This window comes from Sinohyriopsis cumingii, chromosome 3 (assembly GCF_028554795.1).
Source record: "Sinohyriopsis cumingii isolate HCF-2022 chromosome 3, ASM2855479v2, whole genome shotgun sequence".
Lineage (NCBI taxonomy): Eukaryota > Metazoa > Mollusca > Bivalvia > Unionida > Unionidae > Sinohyriopsis > Sinohyriopsis cumingii.
This window is the reverse complement of record NC_142963.1, coordinates 36,916,041-36,929,344: the sequence shown is the minus strand read 5'-3', so window position 1 is coordinate 36,929,344 and position 13,304 is coordinate 36,916,041. Positions and strand designations below refer to the sequence as shown.

The following is a 13,304-nucleotide window of genomic DNA, read 5'->3' as shown; positions in this document are numbered from 1 at the left end:
ACATTTACATTGTCTCTTGTATGCTATGGCCTAATGCCAAACATTAGACTTTGCATATGTATTGGTTTTGAAAATAATGATAAAAATAATAACAGTAGTAGTAGTAGTAGTAGTAGTAGTACACAGCTTAAAAACTAAATATCAATAATAACATCGATTAATCATTAAGAAATGGGAACAACTAAATGATTGAAAACATGCTACAAACTAAGTTATGTGCATGATTTGAATCGAATCGAATAGGTGTCTTTAGGGTCTGATTGACATCTTGCAGCCATTTGGGATACACACGAATACTCACGTATGTATCTATTTTGAAGATATATATGTGTTTCTTGGGTTGTACGGAAAGATCTATAGTATAGTGGTTGTAATTCATCTATTAATTTGTACTTACCAACATAAAGAGCACCATGAATCGAGTTATGTCCCCTATCATCCGCCCGAGAGAGATTTGTAATGGACCCAACACTTCGAAGGCGGGCATGAGGTAGGTAGTGCGGGCAAAACTTATCACATTGGCAATAGCAAAGAGCACGTCAGACACGATCTCTGGATCATTCGACTTCCACTGAAAGCGTGCTGAAAAATTGAGCAGAAATGATACATTTCAAGGACATCGTTACCGAGTGCGAACGAAGATCCACCTAGTGCCTCTAGTTATGGTGTCAGTTATTCATCTACATAAAGCAGCCAACCCACTTGTGAAAGATTATTTCAAATATCCTGCATCAGGCCGATAAAACTTTTATGTGGCGTGTTCTTCAGACAATTTCAAATATCTGGTAACTGTCTCTTTTACATTTATTTTGCAAAATTTTGGGTGATTGAAAAATAAACCCCCGTTGGATACCGAAATCGTACATCTGATAGTCCCTGCTCTCAGAGCATTTGCCATCTATTGCCGAATATTGTCGAGTTTGATATGTAAGATAATATAATAACATTCCCAGAGGATATACTGAAAAACATGCGCGAATTTAACACATGACCGTGTAATGATTATACGTCTGTTTTGCAATATGGTGCTGTTGCATAATATTTATTACATTAATTAATCGTTATCAAATATCGACCAGACTAAAAAAACAATCTCGATATGAACAAAACAGCAAAGTGCAGCGCTAGCTAAACATCACACCTGCTAAGCGTATCGCGATTTACAACTTTCTTCAATCAAATTTTTATTAGAAAAAGTCATACAGACGAGCTTAGCATTTCGTGTCACAGCAAGATCAAAGTTGTTTTCAATATTCTTCGCCGTAAGTGAACAATGTAACCATGTCCAAATTAGGTTTCTAGCCTTTCCATGAACAACAGACAATTATTGGAAAATTACACGTACTCTTGAAGAACTCGAGTTGTGAATAATCAATCTCTCTATTGGAAGATTATGAGTTCTCAAAATTAAAGCTGTCGACAAAAGTTAATGACGTGTATCTAATTAAATAGCATTTTACCGTCAAATCATTTTAAAACTTGGCCAAGTGTTCACAAAGATTGATCAGTATGTGTCTGACGTTTCAATGATTGCATGGGTTATGAATAAATACAAATGTGTCTTAAGCCAGTACAACGATGCAGGCGACTATTATTGTTTCCTTATTTCAATAAAAGTTCGAAGTTAAAAGTGAAAATGCCCTCCAGTGGCACGCTTATTTACCTTTTAATTTCATGGTAGAAGGTCGCAATACAAAATAACATATCAAAATGTGTGTGTGTGTGTGCGTGTGCGTGTGTGTCTTCGTGTGTATCAGCAACAACGAATTGTGAAATTAAAGTAAATGGTGTTGATGAACTGATTTTTATTTACTAGCTTCGCATGGAACTTCTATTTTTTTGAGTACTAGTATATAATACTAGATTCTAATTTTGGTGTTTTGACATAACTGCCATCGCCTAACATCTAAAATGAAATCTACATGGTTTTCTTCTGGTCAAAAACGTTTATCAGCTTACAGTATTGCAGGAACATGAAAAGTTTCATACACACACCAGACATGGGAATCATAAAGCGCGAGAACCTTTGTAATGTTATCAGACAATCAAAAAGGATGTTATAAAATCAGTCTTCGGGATTGGATGAACCAAAATCTCAAGCTCATACTCAAGCTTGAGAGTTGTATGACCTTGAGGCCAGTCTCTTCTAATAGCATCTGCTGGATATGGGGCAGAGATCATACAAATATTATGTCTGAGAATGAGCTAAATTTGTGATTTTTCAAATACATCTTGAGGACACTACTTTAAAATAAGCCCCCATAAACTGGCTTGCAAACAAAACTTAATCTAAAATTCAGGATCACAGATGTACGATTTTCTAACTTCTGCTAATTTTGCAAAAATTCTTCTTGTCATCTAAACTCTGTTACTTTAAGTATGCTGCTGTCTTCGTTGTTGTGCTTGCATATTATTTTGGGAAATAAATTCATTGGCATAACATTTCTTTAAAAGCATTGCCCTTATATTAATCGAATAAAAGTATGCAAACAGAAAGAAAAACATAAGATTGTCTCTGATTTGAACAGTTATTTCCGTCAGACTAATATGAATTTTAAGGAAAACATTTAACTATATCGTGTATGAGACCTCTTTATCTCCGTATATGAGATATTAATATATTTTATGTTCTGGCGGTAACTCAAAGATTCACTGAGTCCAGATTGGATCAATGTTCGCATGTTCTGGTGTTGACTCAAAGATTCACTGAGCCCAGATTGGATCAATTTTCCTGTGTTCTGGCGGTGACTTCAAATATTCACTGAGTCCAGATATTCATTGAGCTCACATTAGATCAATGTTTTATGTGCGAGCTGCTATTTATTTCATATTTCTTCCCCTTTTTATGTGAGGGAGATCAAAGATGACTATACTGTATATATAATTTCATGACGTTTTTCCTACATGACAAATTTAGAACATTCAGCCATAAGTCATTTTGCCATGGTTTTTTTTTTAAACACGAGTTTTGATATTGCCTATCCTTTGCATGGAAATCAAACATTTGAAGGAACAATGACGAGAACTGAAACATGTTTCCATTAACTCCAGTAAAGGTATCCCGGACACGACTTATCTATGTGTAATAAGTCTGATCATTCCCTTTTATTATTCTCTGGATTTTCTCTTATTAGTCAAGTATTCTGAACTCTGATTTTATTTGCCTCTATGTATTAATCAGTTCGAAAAGTTATTCGTCTACTTTCTTCAGGATGTTGGTGATTACATATCATAAATTATTTAACTATTATCCTTATGTCACGTAGAATCTCTGTGTCTTTGTTCTTTATCGTGATCCTTGAAAGTTTCATTGAATGTTTATATTTATTATCGTTTGCTTCAAAATTATTGCAAATAGGTATGTATGTATGCAAGTATTTTGTCTCTCTCTCTCTCTCTCTCTCTCTCTCTCTCTCTCTCTTCGTGTTGCCTTCAGTATATCAACATGATAGATCTTTTCTCTGGTAAAAGAAAAAAGCAGTTGATTCTGATTCATTATTTCGTAAAATATAAAGACTTAACATATTAACCCCTGAAGGTTTTTGTCGTTTTCGTCTGAAATTCAAGTAGGAAACACAGTTTGAAAGCTATTTCTGAATACATCCGAAAACACCAACTTCCAGGTGATATTCCAATAACATACTGCCTAGTTGTGTTAGAAACAACATCGCTTTCGTTGGCTATTTGGCTCGCGCATGAACAGAAGGGTAAAAGTTGGAGTGGTTTTTTGTTGTTGTTGCTTAACGGACCCATAATTTTCGTATCGAGACCACTCTTTATTCCAAATTCCCATCTTATCCTACTTTTTGCAAAGGTTCATATGTCCGTTTGCAGTTCATACCAGTTTGTCTTAGATCTCAGACCAAAAAGTCTAAAATCCGGACACAAAATCGGATTCCGACCTCGGGCGAATTTTGGGTAGAAAAAAATCGGCTCCAAATGTTTTTTCCCTCTGTTTTTTGTAGTGCAACTAAAAATTCCAGATTATTTGGTATCATTGTAGAGCTACATCTGTCTACCTTTCTATAATACCACCCACTTTAGTGTATCGTACATGACCTTGACGCTACAGAGCTCGGCAGTAGGCTACTACCTCCTACCACTTAAACTCATCACCAGGGGTTAATGTGTTAAAAGTGCAATTATCCATTTCGTTAAAATCAAGTGTGATCCGCGGTATTTAATTTGAAATGTTTCTTTTTGTGGTGCAGTAATGAATTAGTGTTGCCTGCAGGTGTGACTAGAATATACATATCTGCTGTAATTTTGGAGGGTGATAATGCTCACATTAACTAATTATTGTTGCCTGCGGGAGTGGCTAGAAAGTACGTATTTGATGTAATGTTGGAGGGGTGAGGGTACTCACTGTAATGGAATTAGTGTTGCCTAGCTAAAATATGCGTATTAGTGTTGCCTGACAAGGAGATACGTATTTTTATATAATGTTGGAGGGTGAGGTACTCACAGTAATGGAATTAGCATTACCTGACTAGAGGATACGTATTTGTGATGTAATGTTGGAGGGTGAGGTACTTTCAGTAATGGAATTAGCTTTGCCTGACTAGAGGATACGTATTGCTGATGTAATGTTGGAGGATGAGGTACTCACAGTAATGGAATTAGCGTTGCCTGACTAGAGGATACGTATTTCTGATGTAATGTTGGAGGGTGAGGTACTCACAGTAATGGAATTGGCGTTGTCTGACAAGAACATGCGTATTTTTTATGTAATGTTGGAGGGTGAGGTACTCACAGTAATGGAATTAGCGTTGCCTGACAAAAGGATAAGTATTTTGGATGTAATGTTGGAGAGTGAGGTACTCACAGTAATGGAATTAGCGTTGCCTGACTAGAGGATACGTATTTCTGATGTAATGTTGGAGGGTGAGGTACTCACAGTAATGGAATTAGCGTTGCCTGACAAAAGGATACGTATTTTAGATGTAATGTTGGAGGGTGAGGTACTCACAGTAATGGAATTAGCGTTGCCTGACAAAAGGATACGTATTTTTGATGTAATGTTGGTGAGTGAGGTACTCACAGTAATGGAATTAGCGTTGCCTGACAAGAAGATACGTAGTTTGGATGTAATGTTGGAGGGTGATGTACTCACAGTAATGGAATTAGCATTGCCTGACAAAAGCATACGTATTTTTGATGTAATGTTGGAGGGTGAGGTACTTACAGTAATGGAATAAGCGTTGCCTGACAAAAGGATACGTATTTTTGATGTAATGTTGGAGGGTGAGGTACTCACAGTCATGGAATAAGCGTTGCCTGACAAGAAGATACGTATTTTTGATGTGATGTTGGAGGGTGAGGTACTTACAGTAATGGAATTAGCGTTGCCTGACAAGAAGATACGTATTTTTGATGTGATGTTGGAGGGTGAGGTACTAACAGTAATGGAATTAGCGTTGCCTGACAAAACGATACGTATTTTTGATGTAATGTTGGAGGGTGAGGTACTCACAGTCATGGAATAAGCGTTGCCTGACAAAAGGATACGTATTTTTGATGTAATGTTGGAGGGTGAGGTGCTCACAGTAATGGAATTAGCGTTGCCTGACAAAAGGATACGTATTTGATGTAATGTTGGAGGGTGAGGTACTCACAGTAATGGAATTAGCGTTGCCTGCCTATTAGATACGTATTTGATGTAATGTTGGAGGGTGAGGTACTCGCAGTAATGGAGTTAGTGATACCTGACTATATGATACGTATTCGATGTGATGCTGGAGGGTGAGGTACTCACAGCAATGGAAATAGTGTTGCTTGACTATAAGATACGTATTTGATGTGATGTTGGAGGGTGATGTACTCACATGCCTCCATGAAATAATTCTTTGGAGCATATCTGGCATCTTTTATATCTTCTACAAGTAGAGTATAGTATGTGTAATTTCCATGGAGTAACAATTCTCTGGCTCTTACAGTACCGTTAAAATATCTGAAAATAGATGTACAAGCAATACAAGGTACACAAATAAAGTTCTGCTTGCGATATAATCTTAACGCATTGAATTCGGCCTGCCTATACTCTTCCGATGTATCTGAGCACAATTTAACTATTTCAAATTAAATTTGGCAGAGTATTTGTCTATTTTTGTGAAGTTGTCATCAAATTCTTTTTTTTGTGTGACCAAAATAGGACATGTCATAATCGGTGCAAATGGATGTTTGATGAAGTTTACGTACTTCATTGAACGACATTTCTAAGATCAATGTACAAATAATCGATAAAATGTCTTCCAGATTCCTTTGTATTTTTGAATTTATCTTTTCTGTTTTGGGGTAAAACAATAATTTCCGTTCAACAAAATTATTATAAAGTTTCACATGGCAATTTAATAATATTTAATGTTTATAATACAGCCCATGCTATTTGACATTCACAACGCCTTTTATAAAAGCCAACAAAGTGTCGTTATTTTCGTATCTTCACTTCAATAGTGTAACCATGCAGCTAATTAGGTTCAAAATAATGGTTCTAAACACAAATATTTATATATTTAGAAAGATCACATGCAACTCATCAGAAGAACATGTTATGTTACCCCATTATTAGAGGACTAGAAACTAAAGTCAACTAAAGAATGAATTCCAGCTCATCTTGCTAGATCAACAACAGTGTTAGTAGAGCAAACAGACCATCGATTTCATTTGGAGGAGGAAGGAAGAGGTCTTACTATGTACATATTATTGTACTTTATGGGCTTGGGCGGTACGGATTGCTTGCGACCAGCCTCAGCACTACCGCATATCTCTCTTTAATCCAGATGAAGCTCGGTCATGTCACGTTTGTGAAAAGAGGGTGCAATTAAAGAACTTCCATGGACAGATACAAGGGTTGATTCATTAGGAGTTGTTACTTTTATAAAATGAGGCACACACAAATTATTTTTTTCTTCTTTGTTTGTGTTTGTGTGATGGGTTTAGCCTCACTTTCAACACATTATTGACTTATAATGTAGGGGAAATGTTAGCTAAGAGTCTTCCTCAAGGAAACAGCGAAGTAGACAAATCAGACTGGCCTGTGCAGATATCGAACCTGCGACACTTGGATTAGGAGTCCGACGCTCTACCAGCTGAGCTAAGGCGGCTCCCCAGAATCGCGCACATTTGTTTAAAAATCATCGATATCACATACGGTAAAAAATTTTGCTTGTAGCTCAGTTTGATTTATTTGTCTAAGCAGTGTCCACGAAATTTTGAATCATCCCTGTTATTCCTACGACGAGCAATGCTAACGAAGCAGGTTCTATTTTCGTTCAAATAGACCTGAGAGCTCTTTTCAAAACAAACAGTAACCAAACTATAATTTCTATGTATTACTTATTTCATCAGTAATAGATACCATCCAGACGGAATCGTCAGCCATTTATCATGCATAATTACCATTGTCAGATTTACTATCCAGATGGAACCGTCAGCCATTTGTAATGAATATTTACGGTTGACAGATTTTTTATGCAGATGGAACCATTATACTTTTGTCATGCATAATTATCATGGACAAATTAGCTGACTTAATACACTTATCCATTTTTATATCAATTAATTTCCTCAAATACTTGTCATCCTTCCATAATATTAAATAACTTAGTTTTAACAAATTCGCGCTTAGACAATCTGACGATTATATCTATAAATTTATTTTGATTTGTTTATTTTTGTCAATAATCAAAAATATTTCTTCAAGTACAAACATTAGATATTTAACAGCGATATCTTTTTTCTTCATTCTAAACTAATTTTTCGAAAAGACGGTTTCCTTTCTTGGAGTTATTTCAGTAACTGCCTTTGATTTACTCTATACCTGCTGGTTTATGTTAATAATGCCAAGATACACAAATTAAAAAGACGAACAGAACAAAATACGTGAAAACATTGCCATAAATAAATCATCAAAAGACTGTTTAATAAAATAAAACTGTTATGAAACTTTATAAACAGTTAGCATGCTCGTGTATGGTACAGAATAAGAATGCACATACTGCATACAGCCACAGTAAATTTCTCCCTAGCAAACAGAGGATCAATCTGTAACACAACTTTATTTTTTTTTATAAAAAACGATCCATTTCCATCATCATTAACCGCAACAACGAACAAACGGTAGTTTCTCATAAGCCCCGCGCAGCTTCAGGTCAAACACGAATAATATTCAAAGATTCTGGATCAAAGAAAGATTCGGGTAAATGGCCGTTGAAAGCTAATGAAAATCGGTACTAATTGGCTCATGTATATATATATATATGGGAGCTGAGGGTGGAAGCAGGTAATCCATACAACACCCTGTCTTATCTTACCTATCGGCATCCGACACCATGAATTCAGTGATGAACCTTAAGACGTAGGACGCCAGGTACATCGATAAGACACTGAAGTCCATAAAATTATAATAATCTGTGAAATAAGATCTTCCCCCTGAACTATAGATCTGCTTACATTCTATCCACAGTAAACCTGAAAGACAATCAGACAAAAATAATTAGTATATTTTCAGGTCAACTACGTTTAAATGTATCGGCTAAAGCCGCTAAAACAACAAAAGTTTATAAAATGTTTAACTTTCAAAAGCAATTAAAATTCTACAAAACGGACAAATTCTGTAAATAACTATGCATATTTCTTCTTTGTTTCAAACGACTACAAGTATAAATTGAAGACAAACTATCAAAAACAAACTGAGTGTGGTTTGCATGCAAAAGAAAACATTACATCTAGCTAAATGTAAACACACAAAAAATGATCATGTGTTGCAAAAAAGGCATATACATTTCTGCCATGCGATGACAGTATATTCGAAAGGTTTTCACATCTGATTTTCATAACTTTCAATTACATGCATATCGGGCAAATTTCGAGTATGTTTAACATCAATTAAAAACAAAACCAAATCATTGTGATTCTCAAATCGTACAGTTTGTTTATATTATATATATAATTTCTTTCTCTAATAAACCACAAAGCATAGATAAGTGAAAGAAAAACTGCTTGACTGAGATGTTTCTTGTGCATGAAAAAATTTGAAGTGTGCAAATTGGCAGAAAATACATAAATTAATAAATGCATTTATTAACTGGATAAAATACTTGCATGCAGTTTTCAAGAAATGTTTACTGGCCTAAAATCAGCTTCAAAATGTAAAATAAACATGCTTTCTGAATAGTTAGGACAGGCACTACGGATCCATACTGCGGGACTATTAGACGAAAATTTCACAGAATCCCAAGCATCTTCTAGTAGACAATTCCCAAGTTCAAACCCTTACAGAAATTTTCCATTACCAGTGGTATACTCTGTGTACCCGTTATACAACATGTATCACCGATTCTACTCAGTCTTTAAACACAAGTGAAAGCATCCACACGTCTACATATATCACCCCTTAATAAAAGAAAATATAAAAGATATCAAAATAATATGCAAATATGCTAGTAAAAATACTTGCCAAGTATCCAAAATACTATACAAATCTGCACATGAGTAATTAAGGTGTTGGCTGGCCTTAGTGTCTCTTTGAGCAAACTCTCGACTTTTTCCTCCACTGAGAGATAGGCATATCGGGAATGGTTGAGTTCACGGATGGAATTTATAGATACTCCGCTCTCGGTCAGGCGGAACGTGGCGGCCGTCAGGAGGATAAGGAAGCACAAATGAGAGGCCGTGTGGGTAATGAATTTAGTCACTGGACACCGCATAACGGCTCCCAGCTGAATCCAGAGAATATTTATATTGCAGAATCTGAATTAATGGTGTACACGATTATTTATAATTTAAGATATTGCGTGTTTCTGCTTGATTATACAGGTATATAGAAGTGAAATGTATCACTTTACAACTATTTACAAAAGTATCCTGTTTTTTTAAATTTATATATATTGTCATTCTTAATTTTAGTTCATAAGAGTTAGTTAATACTATTTTAAATACTAATTTTCCCCTTAGACTGTAAGTTTGCACTTGAAAGATTAATCATTCATGTATAGTACATACAGTAATTCATAAAATCCAGGTGGAATCCAGGTATACATTATATGATGTAAATGGGGGTCATGATTTTTTTTTTTTTTTTTTTTGCAAAGGCTAATCTGCTCTAAGTCTTGACTAGCTAGTATAACCCAATCTACCCTATTTGCCGGTTCGATGTGCAATGCAAATGAGTTCTTGTACCTTCTTTAGGTTATAATAATTGTGTATTAGTTATCTACATACGAGACTTGTTACGCAGAATTAGGCATTCTTTGTAGTGCCACCAGTCACGGAAATACTGTGAATTAACTTAGAGTCTATTTGGATATTTTTTGCTGTTACGGAATTACTGTGAACTCATTTAAAAACAATTTAGGATTATATCATAGTGATTCATCAGTACTGTTGTTACATCATTACAATACAGATCATCATTCTAAATACCTTTGGAATACACTCTGAATTATTTGATACGTTTGGAATTGATCAAATGTTTAGGACTTTAGGATTTCATGTGCACTTATCTTCTTGACTTAATTCCAAATATACTCGTATTATCCAAATGGTACAGCGTGAAGACTGAGTGGATATGAAAGATGTAAACTTGTATCATCCTTTTAATTGGAACATATTGTTTAATGCTTTGTTGTCTAACTTCGAAACTTTATACTCTAAGACCGAAGATAGTTTATTTAACAAATGGCAGGAGTTTGGGTGGGTTGGTGGGGTATGAATTAGCTGCTAATGGGTTCCAAAGTAAAACAAAAGTTATTTGTTATATAGCCCTGTCTGTGAAAGTTTTGTATTGCAATAGAGCATTCTTCTCAATGTCACTTTTTATATGCAGGATTGCTTTAGTGTTTCCACAGTAAAAACGCATCGAGTCACAATAATTTGACGGACAATATAAAAAGATTTGTTACCATCAATATGCTTTATGTTTGATTTATTAAAATCAGGCAGTCATCGATTACCTTTTACAAAGTTGCACACCTTATGATGGTCTGAATTGGGTTCACTTTGATGACATTAGCATCTGCCATGGAACATAAATTATTTCTTATTAAAATCGAAACTTAAAATTACTTCATGGAACTAAAGATCTGCAACAATCACCATAACTATACCATCACAGATCATGTGATAATACGAACCTTGATATTCGGAATAAACCGGGCAATGAATGAATGTCTATAATGGGAGGAACAGAAGCCGTACCAATGTAATGTTTATAGCAGAGAAATACCCTTATCGGAGTATGAAAAGTAGTTGATTACCTTTGTATTTGGTAATACAATATATAAGACACACAGAAAAGGGATAGCTGGAAGAAACATGATGGCATACAGGATCTGCTTGAACCAATGGAGAGACTGAAGAAAACCCATCTCGGAACCATACCATATGTTGGTCATGTGCTGCTGGCAGTTGGGGTGAGCCACAAACTAAAACAAGACAATGGCTAACATTTGAAGGACATACATGTAGACTGAATGTACAAATGCACAGTTCTTTTAAATCTATAACATACATACATACATACATACATACATACATACATACATAATGTGATTTGTTCTGAGTGGACGGGAGGAACAAATTTGAGACGGCGTAATAATATGAAGAGGAGGTCAGATCGCAACGTGTGTTCCTACGCCATTTCAAACGAGTTCTTTCACCCGACTCAGTATAAAACACTTACGTGTTTTTGTGTTTATTACATATTCCCTTTCTATTCGCATACTTTTTCAATTCTTTAAACAGTTAATTTGGCATTTGGCGTTTTATGAGAGATATTGGAAATCATATGAGAAATCTCAATTTGACGTACGTAATCGGGGCTAGGCCTTGATATATAACGTACAGTTGCGTCATATGTCCGTCTTAATTGTTGGGGACCTATGAATAGAATTAAACCACCGTCACATGCAAGTGGAGGTTTCCTTACTTCTCAAATTCAGCACAGGTTTTGGATCAATAAATGACCCCTTTTTTTACACCATATTTACTAAACATAATTAATTGACTTCATGCAAATAGCAGGTCAAATTTAACCGAATGAAATTAATTAATTGCGTGCAATTTTATAAACAAAGCTCGTTTTTAACAGAACATTTAAACTCTCTATTTTTATTTTTCACACACTTTAAACAAAACGAATTTGGTCTCTTTCTGACATGCGGACTAATGTGTTAATAATAATAATAATAATACCAACTGTTTATTAGGATATTTTTAAGAAGAAAAATCGAAACAATATTGTTTTCTTTTCTTTATTTTCTATTTGAACACTCCAAAATTTGTAAAATGTAAACAATCATAACTTCCTGTTTGTGCCCGGTGATGAAAAAGTCTTAACAACATTTGTAACAAGATGTAATTCTTCTAAATAAACGTCTTACACAAGATGTAATTCTTCTAAATAAACGTCATAAACTGCTGCTCTCAGTGATGACTATCTTTATGTTGCAAATGTTTAGTCAGTTTTATCCTCAGATTTACTAAACGAATTTGATTCCTCAGACAAATTAAAAGTTCATACACTTAACCTTGTTCCTTGAATATATTTCTTAAAAATTTCGCAGACCATATTTTCTATAGGTATTTTAGATGAGTTACATTGTGGAAAGTTTCTTCTTGTCATCATTACTGCAGTTGAGAACGAGATCAGCGTGTGTACGGTTCAGAAGTCCTTCGATTTCTTGAACTCTTTTAAGGTCATTGCGCTCAAAATTAAAGGACTTTGTGGCAATTGACAAACTCATTGGAAGATCAAATGCCGTTGATGTAGTGCATACATTATGTGTATAGTATTAAGATTATCTGATCCATTGTACAAAGCTTTCAATAACGTACCCAGATAGGCACCATTTGAAGTGTCTAATTAAACAGGCATAACGTTTTCTCCGAACGTGGGGCATTTCTAACCATGCCTTGAATATTGTTTCTTATTTTGTCGAGATTTCTGAAACTTTCAATACAAGATTTAAGCCCCCCTCCCTCTCCCTCTCTCTCTCTCTCATTCTTTGGGCAACTATGAACACCAACTTCATCTAGGAACTCACTGTAAAATATTATGTCCAAAATAATGTTGACAACCTCAGCTAACCCTAATTTCTCAGCGGTACATACCATCAAATGCCCTCAAACTGTATGTCTCTGCTTAGGGTACTCCCCAATTTTCTCCAAATGCCATTTTCACATAATATAACTGGATGTATTTAATTTAAAAATGTGTATTGACATTTTTGAATAGTTTACAATGTAATGAATTAATCACGGACATATGCATCGAACGTCAGATCACCTATGTAAGAATTAATATC

The 13,304-nt window shown here is 35.1% G+C and overlaps 1 protein-coding gene across 2 annotated transcripts in view; it reads right to left on the bottom strand.

Moving 5' to 3' along the window:
* LOC149802698 (short transient receptor potential channel 7-like) overlaps positions 1 to 13,304 on the bottom strand; it is a 202,520-nt gene that overhangs the window by 101,499 nt on the left and 87,717 nt on the right. For both annotated transcript variants that reach the window (XM_089952084.1, XM_089952085.1), the window contains exons 5-9: positions 11,256 to 11,423; positions 9,458 to 9,719; positions 8,313 to 8,469; positions 5,826 to 5,950; positions 398 to 582 (exon numbers count right to left, since the gene is read on the bottom strand). In XM_089952084.1, coding sequence (XP_089808210.1) covers positions 398 to 582; positions 5,826 to 5,950; positions 8,313 to 8,469; positions 9,458 to 9,719; positions 11,256 to 11,423 — 897 coding nt within the window. The remainder of the gene's footprint in view (positions 1 to 397; positions 583 to 5,825; positions 5,951 to 8,312; positions 8,470 to 9,457; positions 9,720 to 11,255; positions 11,424 to 13,304) is intronic.